Genomic DNA, 21,474 nt, shown 5'->3' with positions numbered 1-21,474 from the left:
TTGTGATAAACTTTAATTGTTACATTTGAAAACTTAAGCAACAATTCAGTTTTTGGTGGTTACACAATTCTCTGTTGTAGAGAAATTACCATCAGTTACAAATAAATGGGATCCACACACACAGTGTTTGTGTGTGTGAGAGAGAGAAAGAGAGAGAGAGAGTAAAATGCTTCTATTACGGTTCCAACAAGTCATGTCCTTGCCCTATTCCAGGATATCCATTCAATCCCTTCCAGTGTTCTGGTTTTCTACTCTTCCTGCCACAGTCAGGCAGCATTTGGTACCAATTTCTCTCCCTCCCTGTCTCTTTTACAAACTCACACACTCTCTCACAAACTACAAACCCAAGGATACAGATATCTCCCTACTGTGCCTGTTTGGTACTATTTGGGCTATGTAAGTTTTCATACAACTGGAGAATGCCACGTATCATTATGATATGGCTGTTTCATCGCACCTTTTTATTAAGTTGAACTGGGGTCATATAGAGAGGGCATGCTGACATCCTGATGCAGGGAACGGTGATGTTCCAGTATTTTGTGCAGTATGCACATGTATTAATAGAAGTAAATATACAGGCAAGTAAACAAGAAGAATTAATTTCCAAAATTCTGACTTCACAACCTGAATCAGCATTAACTATTACTTTCAAGTTTCTGATCCTTTTGAAACACATACATTATTTCACATATTCCCTCCTGATGAGCTTTAAAGACTACCTGAGAGTCTCCAGTTCTACTGAGAATAAGTTTGGTAGTCTCTTTCCCGATGACTTGTGCACTCTTGGGACCACAGATACAATGTATGATGTCATCTGTAGACTGCAATGCATTTATTAAAAGGCTCTGTTGGGGGAGAAGTGAGCTTCTGAGGATTTCAGTAGGGCAAATTGGACACATGGCATTTCATTGAGGTTAACCTGAATGTTCCCTCAACCTGTTCAGTACCTATTCATATTTTGCAACCTCATATCATCCAACTGAAAGGTAAAAATTAAGCAGTTCATAATTCTTCCCTTCCTTTTTCCTGTCTGCACTTAACCAATGAGTGCCTTTCGCTCTCACAATCAAAATAGTTCATGTATTTTTCTTGACATTTATTTCCATTTCTATTAAAATAGAGGGGTGGGGGTGGGGGATGGGGCACTGAAATTTTTTGCATGTGAGGACAGGATGAATGTTGCCATTTGATTCACACAGTTCCTAGACCCCTGCCTCCTACTCCAAATATGTGATCAGAATAGATAGCAGTTATCTGTGTCTGGGGAAGGAAAAGTAGGACCTTCTAATCTAATGCGTCCATCCCCAGTCAATACTACCACGGCATGATAAACTGCTCTTCACTGAGCACTATGTGTGTGCCATGAGATTCAAAGAATTTAAATTCTATTGTAGTTCTAATGATTTGAGAGATGGGCATATTGGATAAGCTTGGTATGGGGAGAGCGGGCAGCACTATGCTGTTCTCTGGTGTTAAGAGATGATGAAACATATCTCTCTGCCCCCCGCCCTTAAAACTTTAAATCCATTCAGTTATTGTTAATGGGGAGGAAATAGGGGATTGGGAGGGCAATACCCATGCCAAAATTATGACATTTTCTTCTCCCCAAATCAAAAGTAGCCCTTTTAAGTTGTGGTATATGAGTAAGAAAAAGAGAATTCCGCCTTACTAACTTTGGTTATGCTGCCTGTTTTTTTGTAGGGCAAAATGTATTAAGGACAAAATGTCCAATGCAAGCACCATTACGGAATTCCTCCTCTTGGGTTTCTCTGAAGTTCGGGAGATACAGCTTGTATATTTTGTGATCTTTCTACTGATCTATATGGCAGCATTGCTAGGGAACATCCTCATCCTTGTGGCTGTGGTCACAGATCCCCATCTTCACAATCCCATGTACTTCTTCCTGGCAAATTTGTCTGTTATGGACCTTGGGTACATCTCAGTCACAATACTAAAAGCCATGGCTAACTGTCTCATGAATACCAGGTTGATATCTTATTCGGAATGCATCGCTCAAGTCTTCTTTCTCTTTTTCTTCATGGCATCAGACTTTTTCCTCCTCACAGTCATGGCGTATGACCGGTATGTTGCCATTTGTGACCCATTGCATTATGAAACAGTAGTGAATAAGGAAGCCTGCATCCAAATGGTGACTAGTACATGGATCAGTGGTCTCCTTTACGCAACATTACACACTGGAGCCACCTTCGCTGTTCCTTTCTGTTCCAACATCATCAATCAGTTCTTCTGTGAGATACCTCAACTGTTAAAGCTCTCCTGTTCTGACTTGTACCTTATTGAAGCTGTGGCTCTGGGCTTGAGTGCATGTCTAGGACTCGGCTGCTTCAGTTTCATAGTTGTGTCCTATGTGGAGATCTTCAAAACAGTGTTCAGAATTCCTTCAGCACAGAGTAGAGACAAAGCCTTCTCTACTTGCATTCCTCATCTCAGCGTTGTCTCCTTATTTCTTTTCACTGGCATCTTCGCCAACCTAAAACCAACTTCCAACTCCCTGGCGGGTCTGGACAGTTCAGTTGCCATGGCTTACTGTGTCCTTCCCCCACTGATGAATCCTATAATTTATAGCATGAGAAACAAGGAGATCAAAGCAGTGTTGTGGAAAATCTATGGCAGATCCTGGAAAAAGCATACCAAAGGAAAATGTGGCTGTATAGGTCTGTGGGATAACATGCAAACAGGAACATCTACTCCCTGAATCAGATATGGAAGTTTCCGACTGGCACATAATGCACAAGATGATTTGAAGCAGGAGTGCCACATATAGGGACCATAAGGGGCTTTGGCCCCCTCAATATTGGTGTGCAGGGGGCTGAGCCCTGCAATATTGAGGGGGCAACCATCCTCTGCCACCACCGAGAGCCCTCCTAGTGCCCCTGCCCTCAGCCAGGAGCCAGGCGGGGGCTGAGATGAACAAAGGGCAAAGATCACCCTCCATGCATCCTGCCTCCTCCCAGCGCCATCATGTGACGCATCACATGACGGGCTCCCTCAATGTGGGGGGGGGGAATCGGCTCCCATGATTTGAAATGTACCTACCCATGTTCTTATGTCTTCATTATGACCCTGTCCTGTTCTGTGTCCCATTGTTTTTTTGTTTTTTTAGTAAAAAAATGGTGACTAAACTAGACTAGATCATGGTGTTACTTGTAGGTTCTTTTGGATTCATCTCTGCTTGTCTTTAGATGCAAGGCTAAGATAATGCCATTTCAGCATGCATATGAAATGGATCTCACGGGGATTATCTGGGCTTTTCTTATGCTTTTTCCTGTTTATTGCTGCTAAGGCTGTGTGTGGTGTATGAAAAGAGATAAAGAGATACAATTTCTATTGACTTGTTCCTAGAACAGATTTTTTAAACCTTTATTTCATTATATTTACTATAAATTCAGTTGCCTTGAAGGTTATAATTGTGGATAGAAAGTCAGAATTATTCTTATTTTATTAAAAAAAAACTATAGTGCAAATGAAAGCCTTTGGCAAATAATTTTTTATAACTATTTTGATTCATTCATCAGAGTCATTGTTACTTGAATTCATTGAGCATTAATATGTTGGGTTAGTAACAGCATGTTTTGCTTTAAAAATGTGAATGGGTTGCACTTCCAATTCCAGCAATGAAAGTCAAAGTACAGTTTTTCATGCCAGACATTAATGCTTCGAACATAAAAGAGACTCCTTAGCAGCTGGTGAATGAAATATAAGCTGATGTGACATGCTCTTCCAAAATCTCTTATGCTGTTTGTGGTTGCTTATTGGTAACATAAATAACCTGTGATGGGAGGGAGAGAAGGGGCTGAAATATGCCACACACTTCTCAGAAAACTATCTTATGTGAAATTTCTTCTCATTTAATGCTGAATAAAATTCCTGTGTTGGTAGTTCGCATCAAAAGATCATGGAAGCAATCGTCCAAGTAGTGAAGACTGGAAAAAGTAGGGACAAGCCCATTGATAACTTCAACAACATGACTCAATATTTAAGACCGATCCACGATTATGTCCAACAATGGCATTTGCAATGAGGTTTCCAAATGCAAGAAGACCTCACAAAACATATTTATGTACAAAGTGGACATTTAATAGGGAAATTAATCGTAAAGAATTGAAAATGTAAAGAATTGAAAAATGTGTATTTTACAGGAGGAGTGTGTTCAGAAAGTGTAATAAATTGATGCAATTTAAATTCAGAGATTGTTAATCATTTCAAAATGAACAGGGTTTGTGTTTCCTTTGGAATGAGGTACAGCAGAGGCTAGTCCAGGAAATAAAATCCTTGCTTAGATTTTAACACTTGCCCGATACAGCAATTAGAAAGGGATCTAGGAATAAAGATGCAACTCATAACAGTATTGTTTCTCAAACCAGCTTCATTCCATCTAGAGTCCTTCAGCCTTTCCTAATTCATCTCCACCCTAGGTGTGAACACCTAACACACCCACATCCTATTTCAAAGCATAACATTTTGCTTTGGATCCTTCCCAAGTTTCTTTAAACAGAACTATTGTTCCAGTTTATAATCATAGACCTGTTTCAGATGGTTTGCTCCCAATATTTACTTTTTGTCATTTTATCCCAGCTTTTCTCCAAGGAACTGGAGGTCACCTTCCCAAGTCTAACTTCCAGACAGCTCGGTAAGGTAGCATAGCCTGAGAAAATTGGTGAAAGATCATCCAGTTATCTTAATGGCTAAACAGAGATTTGAACCTGAGTTCCCTAGTCCTAGTACAACACTCTGAGCACACTATACTGGCTCAGAATAGTCAGAATAATTTACTTATGTTAATCAGATTCAGCTCTGAATTTGAGATGCAGCTTGACATCTTGGTCAATAAAAAAGATATAACAACCAAGCAGATTTTGAAATCAGTTTCCCATTCTGTCTCCATTCAGCAGCAAGTCACTCTTAAGCATCCCTTACATAAGACTGAAGTTAAGTTAAGGGTCAGTGGTTTAAAGATAGAGGGGAAATAATGGTAGGAAATATAGACAATTGCATCACTTGTTTTGTAAATTAGGATTTGCAAGTCCGCATGGTGATGTTCTCCAAGGAGTGATTTCTCTGAAACAGTACAGAAAGCAGGGAGGCTCAATTGAATCCTCTTTGTCACAAACTATAAATCATCTGCTAAAGACCACACTTCAGCATTTTGGAACTTTCTTCTTCCAGACAAAGACAGAGGTGAGTAGAATCCTATTAGTTCATCCTCAGTGCAGACTAGGGCTTGGAAGGTGCTTATATTTCAGTTATGAAAAGATCTCAAATGTTTAATACAGCAGTAAGGTTAATGCAAACATAATTTTTCTCTGATAAAAAGTGATTACATTTATAGGTAAGAGAAGATAATAATGTGTTGTTTCAAAATTCTGGTGACTGGGCTTGAAAGATTCAGGATTTTTCATTAATGCTAGGAAGTGTGTGGTTTGCATTTTTAAAAAGAAAGTTAAAGCATTGGGTTAGCAAAAATACCAAAACATCAAGTGTAAAGTTCCTTTATGCAACCACACCCCAAGGAGATTTTTAAAATTTCTTTACATCTAGTGCTCTTATTTCAGTTCTGAAAAGACCATAAAACGTTTAATACAGTAGTAGGATTAATGAAGACATGATTATTCTATGAAAAAATAGGTAGTATTTATAAGTAAGAGAAGATAATACAGTGGTGTTTCAAAATTTTGGTGAGTGGTCTTAAATCCCGAACACTCACCAAAGCCAAATTATTTTTCATTAATGCTAGGTGGTATATGATTTGTTTTTTTAAATAAAGAAGCAGCATTATGGTTCACAAAAAAACAACCCCCCCCATAGTAAATGTCCTTTATGCAACGAAACCAATGCAAATCTGCTTATTTACATCTGATAGCAAGGTTGCTCTGATAAGCTGTAGTTTCTATTTGATTCTACTTTCTTAATCTTGATTCAACATGAAACCAAGATGGGTCTTTGCAGAGATGGTTCCCATGCTCCTTTTCAACTCTAAAATTCTATTAGTACTGGGGAGAATGAATGGTGTCAGTTGAATGTCTACTGCTGGCATAACCCATTACATCATATTGGGATAGGGGGCAAACCCCACATACAATTGCCTGCATGTTTCCTCATCCAACAGACTTTCATTAACTCCTTTCTAATTTTAGACATTTAGCAGCACACCTCTGCTGGTGCTGCTAAAACACAATAACAGAGCTGCTCTTCAAGAAATTGTTTTAAGAAATACTAAAGAATTAAGATGGCCAACCAATCTACAGTGAGAGAATTTCTTCTGAGGGGTTCTTCCAGTGACCGAGAAGAAGATTTTTTTTTTTTACTTTGTGATATTTCTCTCCATTTATTTAACAGCCTTAGTGGGGAATTTCCTAATCACCATTGTTGTTGCCCTGAACCACAAACTCCACACTCCTATGTACTTCTTTCTGGTCAACCTACAATAACCAGACATTTGCTACATCTCAACCACTACCCCCAAATCCATTTCTATTAAAATAGAGGGGTCGGGTGGGGGTGGGGCAATGAATTTTTTTTGTATGTGAGGAGTGTGTACTTTAAAAGTAGCCTTTTAAAAGGGGGCATATGAGTAAGAAAAAGAGAATTCCGCCTTACTAATTTTGGTTATGCTACCTGTTTTTTTGTAGGGCAAAATGTATTAAGGACAAAATGTCCAATGAAAGCACCATTACGGAATTCCTCCTCTTGGGTTTCTCTGAAGTTCGGGAGATACAGCTTGTATATTTTGTGATCTTTCTACTGATCTATATGGCAGCATTGCTAGGGAACATCCTCATCCTTGTGGCTGTGGTCACAGATCCCCATCTTCACAATCCCATGTACTTCTTCCTGGCAAATTTGTCTGTTATGGACCTTGGGTACATCTCAGTCACAATACTAAAAGCCATGGCTAACTGTCTCATGAATACCAGGTTGATATCTTATTCGGAGTGCATCGCTCAAGTCTTCTTTCTCTTTTTCTTCATGGCATCAGACTTTTTCCTCCTCACAGTCATGGCGTATGACCGGTATGTTGCCATTTGTGACCCATTGCATTATGAAACAGTAGTGAATAAGGAAGCCTGCATCCAAATGGTGACTAGTACATGGATCAGTGGTCTCCTTTTCGCAACATTACACACTGGAGCCACCTTCGCTGTTCCTTTCTGTTCCAACATCATCAATCAGTTCTTCTGTGAGATACCTCAACTACTTAAGCTCTCCTGTACTGACTTGTACCTTATTGAAGCTGTGGCTCTGGGCTTGAGTGCATGTCTAGGACTCGGCTGCTTCAGTTTCATAGTTGTGTCCTATGTGGAGATCTTCAAAACAGTGTTCAGAATTCCTTCGGCACAGAGTAGAGACAAAGCGTTCTCTACCTGCATTCCTCATCTCAGCGTTGTCTCCTTATTTACTTTCACTGGCATCTTCGCCAACCTAAAACTAACTTCCAAATCTGTGGTGGGTCTGGACAGTTCAGTTGCCATGGCTTACTGTGTTCTTCCCCCACTGATGAATCCAATAATTTATAGCATGAGAAACAAGGAGATCAAAGCAGTGTTGTGGAAAATCTATGGCAGATCCTGGAAAAAGCATACCAAAGGAAAATGTGGCTGTATAGGTCTGTGGGATAACATGCCAACAGGAACATCTACTCCCTGAGTCAGAAATGGAAGTTTCCGACTGGCACATAATACACAAGATGATTTGAAGCAGGAGTGCCACATTTGGCCCCCTCAATATTGGTGGGCAGAGGGCTGAGCCCTGCAATATTGAGGGGGCAACCATCCTCTGCCACCACCGAGTGCCCTCCAAGTGCCCCTGCCCTCACCCGGGAGCCAGGCGAGGGCTGAGATGAACAAAGGGCACAGATCACCCTCCATGCATCCTGCCTCCTCCCAGCACCATCATGTAATGCATCACATGAGTGGGCTCCCTCAATGTGGGGGCAAGTCGGCTCCCCTGATTTGAAGTATACCTACCCATGTTCTTATGTCTTAATCTATGACCCTGTTCTGCTCTGTGTCCCATTGTTTTTTTGTTTTTTTAGTAAAGTGGGCAGACACGTACAATTGTGTAATGGTGACTAAACTAGACTAGATCATGGTGTTACTTGTAGGTTCTTTTGGCTTCATCTCTGCTTGTCTTTAGATGTTAGGCTAAGATAATGACATTTCAGCATGCATATGAAATGGATCCCACAGGAATGAACTGGGCTCTTTTTTATGCATTTCCTGGTTATTGCTGCTGAGGCTGTGTGTGGTGTATGAAAAGAGATAAAGAGATACAATTTCTATTTACTTGTTCCTAGAACAGATTTTTTAAACCTTTATTTCATTATATTCATTATAAATTCAGTTGTCTTGAAGGTTATGACTGTGGACAGAAAGTCAGAAATATTCTTATTTTATTTTTAAAAAACCTATAGTACAAATAAAAGTCTTTGGCAACTAACTTTTTATAACTATTTTGATTCATTCATCAGAGTCATTGTTACTTGAATTCATTGACCATTACTTTGTAGGGTTAGTAATAGCAAGTTTTGCTTTAAATATGTGAATGGGTTGCACTTCCAATTCCAGCAATGAAAGTCAACGTACAGTTTTCCATGCAAGACATTAATGCTTTGAACATAAAAGAGACTCCTTAGCAGCTGGTGAATGAAATAAAAGCTGATGTGACATGCTCTTCCAAAATCTCTTACGCTGTTTGTGGGTGCTTATTTGTAACATAAATGACCTGTGATGGAAGGGAGAGAAGGGGCTGAAATTATGTAACACGCATCTCACAAAATGATCATCTGTGAAATTTCTGCTCATTTAATGTTGAATAAAATTCCTGTGTTGGTAGTTCACATCAAAATATCATGGAAGCAATCATCAAAGTAGTGAAGACTGGAAAAAGTAGGGACAAGCCCATTGATAACTTCAACAACATGACTCAATACTTAAGACTGATCCACAATTGTGTCCAACACTGGCATTTGCAATGAGGTTTCCAAATGCAAGAAGACCTCACAAAACATATTTATGTACAAAGTGGACATTTAATAGGGAAATTAATTGTAAAGAATTGTAAAGAAAAATGTGTATTTTACAGGAGGAGTGCGTTCAGAAAGTGTAAAAAAATGGATGCAGTTTAAATTCAGAGATTGTTAATCATTTCAAAACGAACAGGGTTTGTGTTTCCTTTGGAATGAGGTACAGCAGAGGCTATTCCAGGAATGAAAATCCTTGCTCAGATTTTAACACTTGCCAGATGCTGTGATTTGATGGGGGGTCTAGGAATACAGATGAAACAGTAACAGTATTGTTTCTCAAACCAGCTTCACTCCAGCAAGAGTCCTTCAGCCTTTCCTAATTCATCTCCAGCCGAGGTGTGAACACCTAACACAACGACATCCTATTTCAAAGCATAACATTTTGCTTTGGATCCTTCCCAAGTTTCTTTAACCAAATCTATTGCTCCAGTTTAAAATCATAGACCTGTCTCAGATAGTTTGCTCTCAATATTTACTTATTGTCATTATATCCCCCCTTTCCTCCAAGGAGCTGGAGGTCATCCTTCCCAAGTTTAACCTCATGACAGTTCTGTAAGGTAGCTTAGCTTGAGAAAATTGGTGCAAGGTCACCCAGTTATCTTAATGGCTGAACAGAGATTTGAACCTGGGTTCCCTAGTCCTAGTCCAACACTCTAAGCTCTACACTATACCGGCTCAGAATAGTCAGAATAATTTACTTATGTTAATCAGATTCAGTACTTAATTTGAGCTGCAGCATGACATTTTGGTCAATAAAAAAGATATAACCACAATGTAGGTTTTGAAATCAGTTTCCCATTCAGTCTGCATTCAGTCAGCACTTCACTCTTAAGCATCCCTTACATAAGACTGAAGTTAAGGGTCAGTGGTTTAAAGATAGAGGAGAAATAATGGTAGGAAATATAGACAATTGCATCACTTGTTTTGTAAATCAGGATTTGCAAATCCTCATGGTGATGTTCTCCAAGGAGTGATTCTTTGAAACACTACAGAAAGTAGGGAGGCTCAATTGATTCCTCTTTGTCACAAACTATAAATCATCTACTAAAGACCACACTTCAACATTTTGACACTTTCTTCTTCCAGACAAAGACAGAGGTGAGTAGAATCCTATTATTTCATCCTTAGTGTAGACTAGGGCTTGGAAGGTATTCATATTTCAGTTATGAAAAGGCTGTAAAAGGTTTGATACAGCAGTAGGATTAATGAAGAAAACATTATTCTACGAAAAAATAGGTAGTATTTATAGGTAACAGAAGATAATAATGTAGTATTTCAAAATTCTGGCGTTTGGGAGGATTATCTCATATTAAGAAAGGAGGCAAACCCTACATACATGTTTCAAAATTTTGGTGATTGGGCTTAAAAGCCTCATGATTTTTCATTAATGCTAGGAGGTGTGTGAAAGCATTATGGTTAGCAAAAAGACCGAAACATCAAGTGTAAATTTCCTTTATGCAACCACACTCCAAGGAGGATTTTTAAATTTATTTACATCTAGTGCTCATATTTCAGTTCTGAAAAGACCACAAAACGTTTAATACAGTAGTAGGATTAATGAAGAAATGATTATTCTATGAAAAGATAGGTAGTATTTATAGGTAAGAGAAGGTAATACAGGGGTGTTACCAAATTCTGGTGATTGGTTTTAAACTCTGAACGCTCATCAAAGCCAAATGATATTTCATTAATGCTAGGTGGTGTGTGACTTGCTTTTTAAAAATAAAGTAGAAGCATTATGGTTTGCAACAAAACAAACAAAAACATCATTAAGATCCTTTATGCAACCAAACCAATGTGAATCTGCTTATTTACCTCTAATAGTGAGGTTGCTCTGATAAGCTGTAGTGTGCATTTGATTCTACTTTCTCAATCTTGATTCAACATGAAACCAAGTTGGGTCTTTGCTGAGATGCTCCCCATGCTCCTTTTCACCTCTAAAATTCTATTAGTACTGGGGAGAATGAATGGTGTCAGTTGAATGTCTACTGCTGGCATCACCCATTACCTCATATTGGGATAGGGGGCAAACCCCACATACAATTGCCTGCATGTTTCCTCATCCAACAGACTTTCATTAACTCCTTTCTAATTTTAGGTGTTACAAAGACCTCTGCTGGTGCTGCTAAAACACAATAACAGAGCTGCTCTTCAAGAAATTGTTTTAAGAAAGACTAAAGAATTAAGATGGCCAACCAATCTACAGTGACAGAATTTCTTCTGGTGGGGTTTTCCAGTAATCGAGAAGAACAATTGTTTTACTTTGTGATATTTCTCTCCATTTATTTAACAGCCTTAGTGGGGAATTTCCTAATCACTATTGCTGTTGCCCTGAACCACAAACTACACACTCCTATGTACTTCTTTCTGGTCAACCTATCATTATCAGACATTTGCTACATCTCAGCCACTATCCCCAAATCCATAGCTGCTTCTTTGTCAGATGACAAAAGGATTTCTTTTGCTGGCTGTGTTGCACAGGTTTTCTTAGTTTTCACTTTTGCAGGTTCTGAGCTTGCCTTGCTCACTATCATGGCTTATGATCGCTATGCTGCAATCTGCCATCCTCTACAGTATGAGCTAATCATGAACTGGGACGCCTGCATCCAAATGGCATCTGCTTCCTGGATCAGCAGCTCAATCCATTCATCGTTACATACCATTATCACTTTCAGGCTACATTTCTGTGGGTCCAATATTATTGGGCAGTATTTCTGTGATGTCCCTCAGTTGCTTAAGATTTCTTGTACTGACACAAAGGTTAACCAAATTTTGATCTTTGCCATTGGGTTTATTGTAGATTCATTTTGTGGAGGGTTCATCTTTCTTTCCTATGGCTATATCTTCTCTGCTGTGCTGAGAATCCCTTCTGTTCAAGGCAGATATAAAGTTTTCTCTACCTGCATCCCCCACCTGACTGTCTTTTCTTTATTTATGAGCACAGCTGTGTTTTCATATATGAGACCTAAAGCACTTTCTTCTACAACGATGGATTTGCTCTCTGCTGTATTGTATAATGTTTTGCCACCACTAATGAATCCCATTATTTATAGCTTTAGGAACAAAGACATCCAAGAGGCCGTGTTGAAAATACCGAAAAGAATTAGAAGTCTCCTGGCATGATTGCTTACATTGTGTCTCATACACATCACAATTCCTGTGCATTGCATAACAATGCAAATGCCATTGAAAATAGCATAGTAATGTATTATACCGCATAATAGTGCTTTGCAAATAGATGTGTATTGGGCAAATTTGCATATAAAATGTATATATTAGGAAAGTTTCACACATGATGTTTCACGCATGAGTGCTCAAGTTGTGTCTCGCACATATCACATTTTTTTGTGCAAATTTCTAGTGCCCACTTTGGAGTGGTGCCCTACTCTTCCAGCCCATCTCCTGTTGTTCAGAATGTACTTAGGTAAAGAGTGAATAAAAATGCATTTATTATTAAAAATAGTAATAGTGCTTCGTAAAAAGATGTGTATTGGGGCTATTGCAAAGACTAGAGCTTGGGAAAGACTTGGGAAAGTATATTTTAAATTTAGTGCATGTTATATGAAAATGGATGCTCACATGGTCCTGAAGTGGGCAGTGTTTGCAGCACAGGGCACAACTTCCTCATCCTCTTGAAGCCACGCTGTTCTGCCAACCGTTGCTTGGCTCTCCTGGCTGCCACAGTACTTAGTGGGTTCCCACCAAATCCGATTCACATTCTGCCTATCTGCAGCAGCCTGCTCCAGAAGCATAAAAGGGGCCCAGAGCTGACACTGGCAGCACAGTTGGCTCAGAGCATCAGGAGCATCGGATCTAGATCCCTTCATGATCTTTATCCCACCTGTGGAGGTATCAGTCCTTTGGAGCACCAGTTAGGAACACCCGTTTTCGGCCCACCACCACTAGCTACCTAGCCAGCTTCAACCATCTGGAGGCCTCATTGAAGGATCCCTCTTGTAGTGCCTTGCCAGAGCGATGCAGCCTTTTTGAGTATTTTACCTGCGATCCTCACTTGGCCACGGCTGTTGCCACCTTCTTCCTCCAGGGGCCACTTTTGTGGGTGAAGAAGAGCATCCAGCATCCTTCTCTTACTGTGTCACTATGCCATTCTCACGCCAATGCCATTTTGCAAGGGACATTGGCCCATGTGTCTAAGGCAAGTATGAGCCGCCCTCTTCCCAGAGAGCAAAGCATGGCAGCCTTAAAGCTTCCATAGCTCTTTAGTCACATTGTAGCAGCTCTTTATCCCAGAAAACCCTGTGTGTCTCAATTCTATGCCCATGATGCCAGGTTCGCAGGTTCATTTCCTGCAGGGAGCAGCAACACATCCCTACATTGTAAGGGTATCAACCACAAAGTTAGCTCATGAAGACTGTTAGCTCATGTATAGTGGATGATTCAGTGGTTACAGCAGTGCGCTGATAATGCCAAGTTTGCAGGTTCATCTCCTGCTTGGGGCAACAACATAATCCCACATTGCAGGGGGTTGGACAAGATGAACTTCATGTTTGCAAAATACCTTATATGTCTGAAACGAATTATGCAGCCACATAGGTGTGGCAAGGAATTGCTCCGTTCTGTGTGTATGTATGCATGCATGTGTGTATCGGCATGTATATTTATGGGTTTTTTTGTGTGTAGATATGTATATGTACATATTCCATGATGAGTTGATTATGGTATTTAAAAAGTCAATCAATCTCTGACTTTTTTCTTCTGGGTTTCTGGGGGTTTACTTGTTGCGTGTCGAGGTCCCCAATCCACCCCCCAAAATAACTCACAACGGACACGTAATTTTTGTTTAAGATTTTTGGCATGATTTTGGCCACAACTTTATTAAAATACAAACTGTGAGTGGTTGTTTAGGCATTGGTTAAGACTATCTGTCCCCCCGCCTGGGGACAGAACTGACTTCCGGGCACCACCGAAAGACAGTGCGGGGGAAAGCAAGTCGGGGAAGAATTGGAGCTGAGACACAGACCCTCAACTCTCACCCGCCTGCTCCCCGAAGGCTTGCCGGCCCTAGTCCCATTCCAGGGATTGGACGAAAAGATGGCAAGCCCCAGGATTCCTTTAACGGAATTCCCTTTCCGCAGCAACCATGGAGGGGCAGGCCCAGCCTATCCTGAACCCCTCCATGGAGGGGTAGGCCCAGCCTATCCTAAACCCCTCCTCCACCAGATTTATAACCAATGCCTAACCACAACCTTACAAGTTGTGACGATTTGCTACGCAGTAGGCAAAAACCACCCAGCCAGCCAATTTGCCAGGTGGAAAAATTCCTACCAGGCCCCTGCTCAAAGGCAGACGACCCCATGACAGGCATAGCAAGGTCAATGCAACAACCCTTTATTCTAGGGCGGGTGGGCGGGTGATCCGTTGCACGCAGCAAAAGAGAAAGTACAAGGCTGCGTGCAGAGTATTTAAACCTTTTTCCCCTCCCACCAAAATAGCAACATAACTTTTGCCCCAGCAACTCGGCAATCCAATCAATGCCCCCTAGCCATCTTGGAGAACTTACCCAGCAACAAAGGGGTGGCTCAGTAGACCCCACCGCAACACGTGCTCTCCCTGAAGGAGAACACGCTTTGTTATTCTGTCTCTCACAGCTACAATAAACCTACCATTAAAATTATGGACTGATCGTTTCTTTGTCAGAGGGCAAATGGACAAATTTAGCAGGCGATCAAATACTTTTCTCTCTCTCTCTCACACACACACACATATATATGATGTGTGGTAATCTGATGATTTGATAGAAATAAAATTAATCTGATCTGGTCGCTTTTTTCTGCAATCAAAATACTGTTTGCTCAAAATAAGCTTGACTGAATTCATTTTGGCTTATTGCTAGATAAATGAGATCTTCCTAACTGAGGGTCCGCCTTGCATGCGGGCCCAAGGTGTGTGTCCCCCCCATCCTTGAGGAGGTGGGAGATTGAGCCCAGCCCACACAATGGCCCCACAATCACACCATGGCCTATTGGCCAATCAGAGATCGGTGGTGTGATCGTGGGGGAATATAAAAGGTGGTGGCACATTTCTGGGGATTCACCTGGCTTCTCTGTCTCGCTTTCAGATGAACCGCTTCAGATCTTTGGCACTGGATGCACAGCAGTTGCCGGAGCCTTTTCTGGTGTACCTATGGAGCCTTGGAAGTGCATAGTTATGCAGGGAGTAGTCTCTTCCTTGGCCCCCTCCACATTTAAATCTTACAAGAAAGCCTGGGCTGATTTTATAACGTTCCGTGTGCAGAATTTATCTATTGCTGCAGATCAACCCCCTTCTACAGATCAGGTTTTGCAATACATAGCACACTTATATCAGCTTCGGTGTGTGGCTAAGACTCTTAAAATCCAGTCTGCTGCCATTTCTTTTTTTAGCAAACCCTGTTTGCCCATGATCCGTGTGCAGCTTTTGTGCTCTGGAAGGCTCTGGAGGGCTGGCGTAGACTTCAATCATCTTTTGGTGTTGGCCGCAGGCCTGTCACCTTTGACCTATTATGTAAAATTCACAAAAAAACTAAGATCTGTTTGCTGGTCCTGGTATGAGGCATGGTTGTTCTCTTCCAATTATTCTATCACAATAGAATGGGTGAGGTTGTTTTTGAGGAGGTCTGTGGAGGAGTTCCTAGGGGTCTGCACTTAGAGGACATATCTTTGGGAGAGGCAGAATTGGTGGTCCAGATGGACCAAAGGGGTAAGAGGGCCCTGCTTAAGTTGCCTGCAATGGCGCATGGAGGTTCCTGACCTGTAAAAGACAGCAGGAGGTATTTACAGGCCTCCTGTAGTTCGTCCGTTCTTGATACATGAGGATAGAAACCCTTTAGCAAGGCATCAATTCACTAGGGTTACGTGGAAGGCTATTGTGGCCTGTGGCTTGTCAGCATTGGAATTTGCTGCCCATTCTTTCAGGATTGGTGCCGCTACGACGGCAGTTCATTGGGGCCTTTCAGTGGACAGGATAAAAAACTTGGGCTGGTGGAAGTCCAATGCCTATAAGGGATACATCCAGAAAAGCAAGTAGCATGTTGTCCACCTCCTAACATGTTTTGTCTTTTCCTTTTTTTCAGTGCTGCCAGAGTTGCACGTGTGGATCGTGGGTCACAGCATCATGCATTGGGCCAGTGTGCGAGCAGTGGAGACTGGCTTTGGGTGCCAGCTCGGCTTACCTACTCAAGTCAAGATTTCCTGGGTGTCCAGATGTGGGATGCACTGGAAAGAAGTTTTACCACTAGTGAAGGCTCGGGTGATCACTTGGGGCCCGCCTTCTGTGTTGGTTGTGCAGCTGGGCGAAAATGACTTGCCACTGCTGAAGGGCATGGACTTGAGGACTTGCATTAAGAAGGACTTGGAGGAGCTGGCAGCAGTGCTCCCAGATACCACAATATTTTGGTCGCAGTTCCTGGTGCGTCAGGTTTGGCACAATAGTTCATGCCCAGCTGCCACCAACAGAACCAGGAAGCATGTTGACCCTGAGGTGTCAAACAAGGTGTTGGCGCTGGGTGGCAGAGTGATTTGCCACCCTGGTATTACCTTCAGTGATAGAGCCCTGTTTTGGGCTGATAGTATGCATCTTTCTGATGGCGGAAATGATGTGTGGATGGACGAGATTGTTAGAGGCTTGAAGGATCGGTTACAGGTATGAGGGTATTGGCAGCGAGTGCGGGGCTCATGTGGCAGTTAGGCATTGGCTTATTGTGATGTGGTGGAAGGGAGGTGCAGCCATCATCATCTCCTGGAATACAAGGGTATTCCAGTAAAGTTTTGCCCTAAAGTTTTGCCCATTAACCTGAAACTAAAATTCTGTTTCAGTGTGTATTTATTTATCCTTGGGGGTGCTCTGGGGTCTTGATGCACAATTGGGATTAATTGGAAGCCTGAAGATAACTTCCTTTTGAGTTCCTAGCAGAACTGGCCATTACTGGATTATCCTTTGTAAGCAGCAGTGTGAGTGAGCAGAGCTCAGGTGTATGCCAGGACCCCATTACGCTGTCCGCTGCTGGCTGATGTCTAAGTTTGAGCAGACCATGTACCTGTCAATCACCTGATCTTTTAATTTAAATTATTATCACTTTGGCTGTGAGAGTTTCCAGTAGGGAACAGACAGACACAACTAAAGAAAGCCTTTCAGGTGCAGGCTTCTTAACTCCTGCTAAGCAGCAGTAATGCAATTGAGTGGAGGTCAATTGAGAGCCACTGCACTACTATAATGTCTATTACTGCCATTGGGTGCACCCAGTTCTACAACCTTCGTATGTAAGCTCTAATGCACATGATGGAAGAGCACACTTCATATGAGGGGCAACCTAAGTTCTTTCAGCTGAACACTTATGGAAGCTCAAAATAGAAGTTCATGATCAGAAAGTAGAAGTAGAAGTTCATGATCAGAAAGAATTTGCCAGTGTTGCAAACAGATGAGGTGAGGGGAGAGGACAATAAAAATAGTTGTGATGTTACGTATATGAAATTTATACGTATACAAGAAAAAAAATGGAAAAGTATTTTTGCATACTTGAAGTCAATTAATTTTTGGAGCCTTTTCATCTTCTTTGTACAATATTGTGCCTCAAGGGGCATCCTTCAGCAAATATGAATTAATTCAAGTGGCACCAACATGGGGAGAGCACAAACTTCCCTGGAGCAAAGATTCTCAAGAGATTTTGCAATGGCATCTTTGTTTGCATATCTGAGAACAAGTAAATCTGGGGAATGTATTTTGCTGATATTATACTGGTGTGTGTTTTGGAGTTTTGTTGTCCATGAAACATTGCCACTTCTTTTCATTTACACATTGTGTACATTTCACTGGCAGAAATTAATGAATGAGACAACCTTAGCATACAAGGATTGGGTGGAAATACTCTGATGCGATATCACTATTCTCCTGATCGTCTTGTTTTTCACATATATTGAGGATCAACTGGGGCAGAACTGGGCTGGCTAGGTTGAGCTTTTCATCTGCTCAGCTCCCTTTGTGTCCTTCGCTTTCTGGATTGATCCAGCAGGCTCTTATATTCTTATGCATATTAAAAGAACTAGTAGGGAAATGGACAACATTTGTTTTGCACAGCACCATGGGACTGGTATGTTCTCCAAAGAGAGACCCAGAAATAGCACAGAAAAGGAGGATGACATCACCTTCTCCACCTCCTCGTGACAAGCCATGTACCTTCAAATAAATATCACCGTCAAGCACATTGGCACTCTAATCTTCTGAGAGAAACAGTGGTGAGTATAATCCTTATTGATCTCCTTAAAGAAAGCGAAGGGACTCAAGGATGTTCGAGCTTTCAATTCTGAAAAGATTGTGAAATGCCTGATGTAGTAGGTGTAAAGTTGAGATTAACATAATATCATAAAGTGGACTTCTTATTTTTTAAAAATAGTATCATATCTTTTATATATAGGAGAAGGCAACAGAAAACTTGGAAAAACTGTGCAGAGAAATATTTCACGCTGGAATATGGACAACTGACATTTGAAAACTGACAAGAAATGTGATAATGGAGTAAGGTCAAGTGCTACCATAACTCTCTCTTGTTCACAGCAACAATGATGGTAGGCAGATACTCCTGAATTCTTCAGTAACTATGGCATTTCTGACAATGGGAAGCTTTTAATGATTCAGTGCGCAGTCTTTATCTTGTCAGCTCATTAGATTGGCTGGTTAAACAAATTACCTACTGCATATTACACAAATTAATTGAGAGATGGATTCATCTGAGTTATCTTTTCCAAAAAAATTAAATGAAATAAATATTAATATATGGTAATACAATCACTAGAATAGAAATTACTTATCTAAATGGAATTTGTCTTGTCTTTTTTTGAATAGGATAGAAATTAATATGATTCTGCCTGCACATTGAGAAGTATAGCCATTTTTTTGGTGTTTCCATGGGCCATGTTACTAGAAATAAATAAAATAATGTTTTGGATTTTTTTCAATTCTCCTTGCAGGTTGTTGAAATCTTTGCTGTTTTAGTATTATGGCTATCAGTCTTCATTCCCCAAACTTAGTTCATTCAGGTTGATTCTTCACTGCTCTTAGGTAATATGTGGATTGCTATGCTGTTGTTCAATTGAAAAAAAATGGAGGGCACCTTTCAAAACACATGCACTTGCATGATAGTTTTTTGTCATATATTTCTGATGGAAAACCTCCAAATATTAGAGAACTGACAATTTTTTATTCCAATATACTTGAAGAAATCTTCCATTTCCATGTTTTACATTACTGAAGTATTTAGCAAGAAATAGAAAAGGCTCACTGAGAATACACATAATACAATCTTTCAAAATATCCACACTGATTTCATTTTTTGTTTTATATGAAATTTCAGATCAACTTTCTAGAATGGTGGTTCCTTTACCCCATCTAGTTAATTCAGTGTGATCTATCTCTCCCCCCCCCCATGTTACATGTTTCATAAAATGGTTTATTTGATGGCAAAATGGAAGACTTCTGTAAAAACTGCACCATTTACATCATGTGGCACATGGCTTAGAAAGTATATGTATGTACCCAGTCTCTGTTGCCTTTCCCCAGTCTTTGAGGGTGGATAAATGATATTAGCTGAAAATATGTGAGTGCACATACTATCCCCATTATGTTTCATGTCATATCAGAATGAAAGAACACATCAGCAGTTAATAGTGTGCATACATGGTTCTTGGTGTGGATAAATGTGTAGTTGTGAACTAGCGCAACATCTAAGATGATATTAAAAAAAATAATAGAATGGCCAAAAATTTGTAAGCTCCATTAACTCACAACTATTTAACTTCTATCTGCAGAATGACGGAATGAGGGAAATGGCTAACCAAGCTACTCCAACAGAGTTCCATCTCATGGGGTTTTCTGAAACTCGTGATATGCAGATTTTGCATTCTGCAATATTTCTCTTCATTTACTTAACAGCCTTAGTAGGAAATTCTCTCATCATCACAGCTGTGGCCCTAGACCGCCACCTTCACAGCCCGATGTACTTCTTTTTGATCAACCTGTCATTGTTTGATGTGTGCTCCATCTCCACCACTGTGCCCAAATCCATCACCATTTCATTGACAAACAACAACATAATTTCTTTTGCTGGATGTGTGACACAGGTCTTCTTAGTGGTCACATTTGTTGGTGGGGAGCTTGCTTTGCTCACTGTTATGGCTTATGACCGTTTTGTAGCCATCTGTCACCCACTACAATATACCTTAATCATGAATTGGGATGCCTGCATGCAAATGGTAGCTGCTTCCTGGATAAGCAACCTGATTCATGCAGTATTGGAAACCAGTTTTACTTTCATGCTAAATTTCTGTGGGACCAATATCATTGGACAATATTTTTGTGACATTCCTCAATTGCAAAAGATTTCTTGCAGTGATACAAATGTGAATCAAATTCTAATTCTTGTCCTTGGGTTTTTTATTGACTCTTTTTGTTTTGCATTTATCTTTGCTTCCTATGGCTATATCTTCTCTGCTGTGCTGAGGATCCCATCAGTCCAAGGCAGATATAAAGCTTTTTCTACCTGTACTCCTCACCTGACTGTTTTTTCTTTATTCGTCATCACAGCTGTGTTTTCATACATGAGGCCAAAAGCACTTTCTTCCCCCACTGTGGACTTGGTTTCTGCTGTATTATATACAGTTTTGCCACCAGTTCTTAATCCCATTATTTATAGCCTCAGGAACAAGGACATCCAACTGGCAGTCTGGAAAATACCCACAAAACTGAAACATCTTATTGCATGATTCATCACTTCCAGATTTTTGGAAAAATGGAAACACTTAATGTATATCTGAGGTTGAATTTAGGAAACTAACTGTATTTCTTCACCTTTGAAATAGAGGATTTCATAATATTAACTATTTATCATATTAAAAGGCTCCTTGCCATTTTCACAAATTTAGTGACAGAGAATGTTGATCTTATTATTTCTTCAGTTATGAGCCATTATTGCTGCTGCTACAGTGTTGTAGAGAACTATCTTGATTGTATCTTATGTAGACATTTTTGAAAGAATTATGTTTTTGTGTTGTTACTTACAAATCTGACTCTCTTAAAATTGAAGGATTGGTATTTGCTTTAAGATATGCTAGTCTGGTTTCTCGTTAAACGTAGTGAATGTTTGATAGAGGGTGCTGTAGATTAAGAATATAAATAATAAATAGTTGTTGGGTGAAAACTGTTACCCCTACAAAGCTGCAATATTCAGATTTCCGGGGGAGGGGGTTGAATGTTAAAGCACTTTGGTAATGCCAAGGTGGGAGTGGAGGGAAGAGAAGGATCTGTGATTCTACATCTGGTATATATGCATGGGGAGTGGATTCTTGGACATGGCTTAGGGTAAACAAAAACAAAAACCCATAAGCGTGTTGGTGGAATGAATTGAAATAGATGTGATACACAATTTACATTACAAATTCTTT

At 40.4% G+C, this 21,474-nt stretch overlaps 3 protein-coding genes across 7 annotated transcripts in view; all 3 read left to right on the top strand.

The window, feature by feature from the left end:
- The window catches only part of LOC309327488 (olfactory receptor 14A16-like), a 287,993-nt gene that overhangs the window by 262,350 nt on the left and 4,169 nt on the right, over positions 1 to 21,474 (top strand). Inside the window, exons 1-4 of one of the 5 annotated variants that reach the window (XM_081836788.1) lie at positions 14,926 to 15,340; positions 16,116 to 16,291; positions 18,116 to 18,270; positions 18,453 to 18,603. The gene's annotated coding sequence lies outside the window, so the exon portion shown is untranslated. Of the gene's footprint in view, positions 1 to 14,925; positions 15,341 to 15,866; positions 16,292 to 18,115; positions 18,274 to 18,452; positions 18,604 to 21,474 lie in introns of those variants that run through there. The other 4 variants (XM_081836787.1, XM_081836790.1, XM_081836789.1 and 1 more) reach the window with 4 other exon arrangements.
- LOC309326971 (uncharacterized protein) lies at positions 1,724 to 20,911 on the top strand (the record flags this gene model as incomplete). Its single annotated transcript, XM_081835999.1, has 6 exons — positions 1,724 to 2,675; positions 5,036 to 5,199; positions 6,156 to 6,265; positions 6,651 to 7,624; positions 16,116 to 16,684; positions 19,786 to 20,911. The coding sequence occupies 6 exons, from the start codon at positions 1,724 to 1,726 to the stop codon at positions 20,794 to 20,796; spliced, it is 3,780 nt and encodes a 1,259-aa protein (XP_081692125.1). The 3' UTR covers positions 20,797 to 20,911.
- On the top strand, positions 10,914 to 12,281 carry LOC309327522 (olfactory receptor 14A16-like). The gene has a single exon (XM_081836822.1). The coding sequence runs from the start codon at positions 11,231 to 11,233 to the stop codon at positions 12,164 to 12,166; it is 936 nt and encodes a 311-aa protein (XP_081692948.1). The 5' UTR covers positions 10,914 to 11,230; the 3' UTR covers positions 12,167 to 12,281.

The sequence above is a fragment of the Podarcis erhardii genome (genome assembly GCF_964252035.2).
Source record: "Podarcis erhardii genome assembly, chromosome: 13".
NCBI classification, from domain to species: Eukaryota; Metazoa; Chordata; class Lepidosauria; order Squamata; family Lacertidae; genus Podarcis; species Podarcis erhardii.
This window is presented reverse-complemented; position numbering and strand designations above follow the sequence as displayed.

Bases quoted from the DNA above. Each gene is read 5' to 3' on its own strand.
- LOC309327522 (XM_081836822.1), top strand. From the start codon at position 11,231: ATGGCCAACCAATCTACAGTGACAGAATTTCTTCTGGTGGGGTTTTCC.